We start from the raw sequence: 5,936 nt of genomic DNA, 5'->3' as shown, positions 1-5,936 counted from the left end.
CAGAGGTTTTGGTAAATTATCAAACTTAATTTTCTTTAAAAAGTCTAAATTTTCCGAGAAATGACTTATATGCTTCCTTAACATACCCGCGTATCTTACGCATGGGTCTTCCTTGTGACAAGACCTTCCCTTGAGAACCAGTAAACCAAAAATTTACACCCTTTGATCTTTTAGAACTGTACAATTATTTTATCTTTTATCTTTTTTTACCTAATAATGAAGAAAAATTCTTTGAGAGGCAAACACTGTTGGTGTTACTGTATTACGACATTTGTCGCGCCACTTCACACTCTCCGGTATTCATTCATGAATATGAATTCCGGGAGGACGGTCAAACCAGACTATTTACAATGCCATACAAATTTTGTCAGAATAGGAACACAGACATTTGTGTAACAAGCTTGTCAAGTGAGACTACAGTTGAAGTTGTGATTGTCTCTCTTTCGGGTCGTCTGCGTCGTGTCTACCGTGGACAGAACCTGAAAGAGAAGCTATATCCTGCAGATATTGTGTGTGAATCAACTCATAACATTCTTGTTCTTGATACACCCAATAGCCTGATCCACTTGAGTCCTGATGGAGAATTGTCGAAATATTTATTGACAGAAAAAGAAGTAACAATACTCTCGGCATTATCGCTGTAAAAGTCTGCACTTTGGGTGGCAATTTTTAAAGGTTTGTGAAAGTGAAAAATGGTGAATAAACAATTACTCTTATAATTTTCCAGTCATACAGCACTCAAGCTTATCAGGACAGACGCAGCATACATGTACTTTAATATTTGCCTTGTATATGCACCCTTAAGCTTACAGTCCTTGTTTTGGTACTTGTATTTCAAAGAAGTCTGTAGTTCAATATATATTAACAAAAATTGTATTTACGGTACATATGGTCATGATCGTGCCAAGTGAAAATTTTGATTATTTTTATGTTACCTTTATTTGGAACTCAGTCTTTTATTTTATTTAAGAGCGAGTAAAAAAGAATACTCATATTGAGCGTGACGTTGTTTTGAACTGATATGTATTAATTGGATTTAACTAAGTACTTAAAATTATCTGCACAGACCAAAAGATAACAAACCACTTCATTAATCCTTGCCATTTTTTTGCAATTCATCGCACAAGACAATACATTATATGACGTATGTAGAAAGACACCAGATTTCTTTGTATCATTCTTACCGTAAATTTTTATGGAATGATCTCTATCTGTCTCTTTGACAGTTCTGTAACATTTAAAAAGAGCCATTGTCTATAAAAGTTCTTCAGACAATTTAATCATTTAAATATGAACAAAATTACAGTAGACTCTAAACAAAACCGCTGCCGTTTCTTTTGTTTCTTAATGTAGTTTAAAGAGATATAATTTTTATTTTAATGCATGTATGCACCTATGAGTTTATTCTATTCCAATCTATACTGAATGACGGCAACTTAAAGGAGGTTTGTAAAATGGCAGCAAGTAAACCACGAATTTCGGTAGATTCTCTTCAAGAACATATACAAATGTGTGAAAATCATGATTTACCGGTCGATTTGGTGTGTGAGGATTATGATGAATTCATTTGTTCTACTTGTGCAAAAACGGACCATTATGATCACAACTGGGTCACACAGGGTGTGGCTGCTAGTCAGAGAAGGAAAGGACTCTTGGAGTTTCTAAGGAATATAACGCAAGAACAATTGCCAGATGTAGATAAAAAAATAGCAATAAAGAAGGCTGAAAATGAAATAACATGTGAATCACAGAGGAAAATTTTAAAGAAGCATTTTGATGAAATTATTGCCAAGCTTACAGATATCACGGAACGCAAGGATGATGCATTGAAAAGCAATTTGTGTAGAAAAAACGAGCAATTAACTCTTGAGAAATCCCGAAAAGACAAGATAAAGAATCAAATAATTAAAATAGTAAAATACATGGAGGAGAACAACAGAACCATGTCTGATAAGAACTTAGTAGAGAACCACAGAGACCTGAAACATCTGCTAGGTGATTTGAATATTGACATAAGGAACAGTGACTTTTCACAGAGATATGAAGAAAAAGTAATTAATGATGATAGGCTAGAATCACTGTTTGGTGATTGTTTTGATTTAGATAATATTAGTGCTAGTGAAATATATTCATTTCATTATGTTGCATGTAGTCTAGGTACACTTGTGTATGTAAAGGCATTAAATGAAAACGAATGTTACGTGTACGGTCTGAATTCTGTTAATGTTGATTTGTTAAACAAACAAGGCGAAAAGAAACAAACATTCAACATTGGATTAGAGGTGACAGATATGTGTGTAACTAATAATGGTATGTATTTCACAACAAATGGAAACCTTTTTATCCATCGCCTTCTGCCATCAGGATCAATATCAACGTTTTGGAGGGCAGATTCAGTAATAGGTCTTCAACCATTAGGAATCAGTACTTCAGTAGACAGCGGGTTTATTGTTTCTTTGGTAGATTGTAAAACAGATAATTTTGTATTGGACGCAGACAGCAGGCGATTAGTGAAACACTTGACATTAACCGGTGATGTCATTCACGAGTATGAGTACCAGGAGGACGGTCAAACGAGATTGTTTACATTACCAGAAGGACTCTGTCAAAACAATAACTCTGATATCTGTGTTATCAATATGACAAGTAGCACTGCAGGCGAGGTTCTTATTATTTCTGTATGTGGTAATTTGCAATATGTCTATCGTGGACAGAATCTGAGGAAGAATTTCTATCCAACAGACTTGTTGTGTGACTCCGCCTGTAAGATTCTTGTTACCGATCTGTACAATAGTCTTATCCATGTGTTGAGTCCGAAAGGGGAGTTTTTGAAATACTTGATCACAGAAAAAGAAATAAAAAAACCATTTTCATTATCTCTGTACAAGTTTGCATTGTGGGTTGGAACTGGTTTCAGGATTGTGAAAGTTTTTGAATATAGAGATTTGCCGTGATATTAATTTTTTTCATTCCAACCTGCCATGTGCCGCATTATTTACCTATAATGATTATTACTTTCGTCTCTTCGTTGAAAGACAGTGACAAAAATGAAATTTTCTTCATAAAAAGAAACAATGTTGGATTTACCAGTTGTTGGAACACCGACTTCGATGCAATGTATTTTATACTTGTTGTATACGTTGACTTATTTCATTCTGAACAAACAACGTACGTGAAATTTCCAATTGGAAAAAAAACTCTACAAGTAACTACACACTCCGCAAAACTAATTATGGTATATAGTGTGTTTATTCCTGATAACGGAAAGTCCTGGTATCCATATGCATTTTTAAAAAATGCTAGTGAGGGACAGGAGAATTGTTTATGAGCATTTCTATTGACTTGGAGATTGATAACATGTCTTCCAGAACAATCAAAGAAGGCAATAGTACTGTTCTGCCGCCTATATCAAAGTCAAGTTTCAAATGTTTACATATTTGAATGATTTTTTTTATATTTTTATAGAGCTGTAATTAATTATAATTTACTATCTCGCACTGGAACTAAAACGATAAATCAATTATCATTAATGTGTTCTTTGTATGAAACAAAGATTTATGGCCAAATGTCATTAATATTGAATTAAATGGGTGCAAAATGTAGGCCGGAATCAAGAGTTGCAGTTTTTATGAGCAGAACAAACAAGGGCGTCTGAAAACATCAGGAGTTGGATCAGGTGCCATGGAGGATCATACCTGCCGTGTGCTGACTGTGATCCTCGACAGTAAACAAAAAAATAAGTCGACAAATCACACAGTGTGTTAATAATGTCCTAACAAGTTAGAGTTTTAAAGAGGGATTCCTCACCAACTTTTTATTTTATTTATTTCTGAGTCAACCTTTTTAAGCAATGGTTTCAGCGTTGAAAGGCCGACATTAGCTCTTAATTGTTTTATATGTATTCTTTTGTATTTTTCAAAGAAAATTAGAAAAATTATTTACAGTAAAAGTAGATGCTTTCTTGTAAACAAAATCAAACTTATGGAGAAACTTTTGTCAATTCATGTGAAATATAAAATTGATATAAAACAAAATGTTTGTATTAAAAACTAATAAAGCACTAAAACTACAGACCCACAGTTTTTATATTCTGATGCAACATTATCTTTTCTCTGGTATGGTAATAACTTAAAGTGGTTTGACATCATCCACACTGACGAGCTAATGCCCACAATGGCTAACGCCCAGCAAGTCAAGCTGCTGCCATGCATGGAGCAACATAGCAACATTTAGCGGCAATGTCTAAGAATGATCTCACAAATGCCCATGAGTTTAAATACCAGACATCACTGCGACATAGAATAGATAGAATAAAAACAGCTACTGGGAGTATATTAAAATGATTTTAGTTGGTGTTGTTTGGTTACTGTCCCTATATAATGTTATGAAGTTTCAACATATTTTTCAGTAAAAATGTTAGAATCAAAATTTTATTAAATTAAAAAATAAAAAGTAAGGATAGATAATAGAAATGAAATTTAATTTTTAATAAACAAAGAATTTATTTGAATGAAGGAAAATGAGATCTTATAATCCAAAGATCATAGACATGCACGTCTACTGACTTGCAACGAGCAGTTATAACTAAACTGGTAAATATACTATAGTTTATATTGATTATATGGTGTTTCCATCCTCACAAATTTAAGGGTTCAAAGTTCAAAAACTGCATTTATTTTCATTCAATATACTTTAAATTTTCTAATTATTACAAAAAAAAAATGTATAGGTCATCATATTATTTAAGATGCGAAAAGTAAATGAACATAAGTGTATGTCAACATAAAAAGAATCGCACATTTTTTTTGTAAACAGTATTATGAAAAATATGTAAAAATTGGTTAAAATGCATAATTCTGATGCTGAATGTTCCTAATTACTTCCTACTTTTGATTTGTGAATATCAGGGAAACTATTTTTCATTAGAAGTACAATAAAGCAAATGCCCGGATGAAGAGACCTTAGAGGGAGTTACTGCCCTTGTCAACGTTTTTAAAAATTGAATAATTAATAAAACTAGAAACTAGAGGTCTTCCGTCCGATTCAGGAAAAGAAACTAAAATCGAGCTGAAAAATTAAAAGTGATAAAAAAAATTTGGTCACAAAGAGGATTGAACCCAGGTCGCCAGCGTGAAAATCCAACGCGATGTTTTCCTCTTTTTTCCCAGCACGCTTAAATTACGCGTTTGAGTCCACTGCTCTAAATGTACTTGAATATACTTCTTCAACAATACATCTGTCTAAGAATCGCGAAAGGCGCGCCACTATTTATAATTTCGCGCCAAACGCCACAAGTTAATCTACGCGCCTTTTCTTTGGAGTGTTTCATTAAATAGGTGTGATAGCTTCAATAGAATGAAAAAAAGGAACGTTCTTTAAGCCTAAATTTTGAGGTTTAGAAAGTATATTTAACAGATTGTACATATTCTATATCTTATATAGGTAAGTAACACAAAAGAAGTAAAATGGTAATCATTTTTAACTTTTTTTTAATTACCCGTTTATCCCCAAAGTGAACTACCCGGTAACCCGATTCTTTACACCTTCATGAAAAGGTAGAAATGGTTCGATGAAAGACATGTCTCGCCCTTCGACGGTCAAGGAATCAGATTTCATTTATGTTCAATGTTCAATGTTCAACTTTAAATATCTTTGAGAAAAGAATGTTAAAAAAAACTCCATTAGACGATCTTACTTAAAAAAGGTTTTGAATTCTTATTTCTGTCTTTTGTATTAGTTTAATATGACTCAAGTGTGCATGGGAAACACAGTGGTTACGTTTGTGAAAAACTAATAAATTTTGAATACTGCTCTAAATATAGTTATGTATACAGTACACCTGCAACAGTACACCTGTCTAAGAATCGTAAAAGGCGGGCCACTATTCATAATCTGGCAACAAACACCACGAGTAAATATTCCTGCCTATCCTTTGG

At 33.2% G+C, this 5,936-nt stretch overlaps 1 protein-coding gene across 1 annotated transcript; it reads left to right on the top strand.

Annotated features, from left to right (window-relative positions):
- The first annotated feature begins 1,454 nt into the window (after positions 1 to 1,454).
- Positions 1,455 to 4,233, top strand: LOC134279633 (uncharacterized). The gene is made up of 2 exons (XM_062762050.1): positions 1,455 to 2,763; positions 4,073 to 4,233. The coding sequence occupies exons 1-2, from the start codon at positions 1,455 to 1,457 to the stop codon at positions 4,231 to 4,233; spliced, it is 1,470 nt and encodes a 489-aa protein (XP_062618034.1).
- Positions 4,234 to 5,936: the final 1,703 nt, after the last annotated feature.

This window comes from Saccostrea cucullata, unplaced genomic scaffold, assembly GCF_032062105.1.
Source record: "Saccostrea cucullata isolate Sc308-1 unplaced genomic scaffold, CSIRO_AGI_Scuc_v1 ctg1744, whole genome shotgun sequence".
Classification (NCBI taxonomy): domain Eukaryota; kingdom Metazoa; phylum Mollusca; class Bivalvia; order Ostreida; family Ostreidae; genus Saccostrea; species Saccostrea cuccullata.
This window is presented reverse-complemented; position numbering and strand designations above follow the sequence as displayed.

Excerpts from the sequence above, each read along its gene's own strand:
- LOC134279633 (XM_062762050.1), top strand. The coding sequence starts at position 1,455 with ATGGCAGCAAGTAAACCACGAATTTCGGTAGATTCTCTTCAAGAACAT. Across the intron at positions 2,764-4,072 it reads CTTGTTGTGTGACTCCGCCT|ACCCACAGTTTTTATATTCT; the intron begins GTAAGATTCTTG and ends CTAAAACTACAG.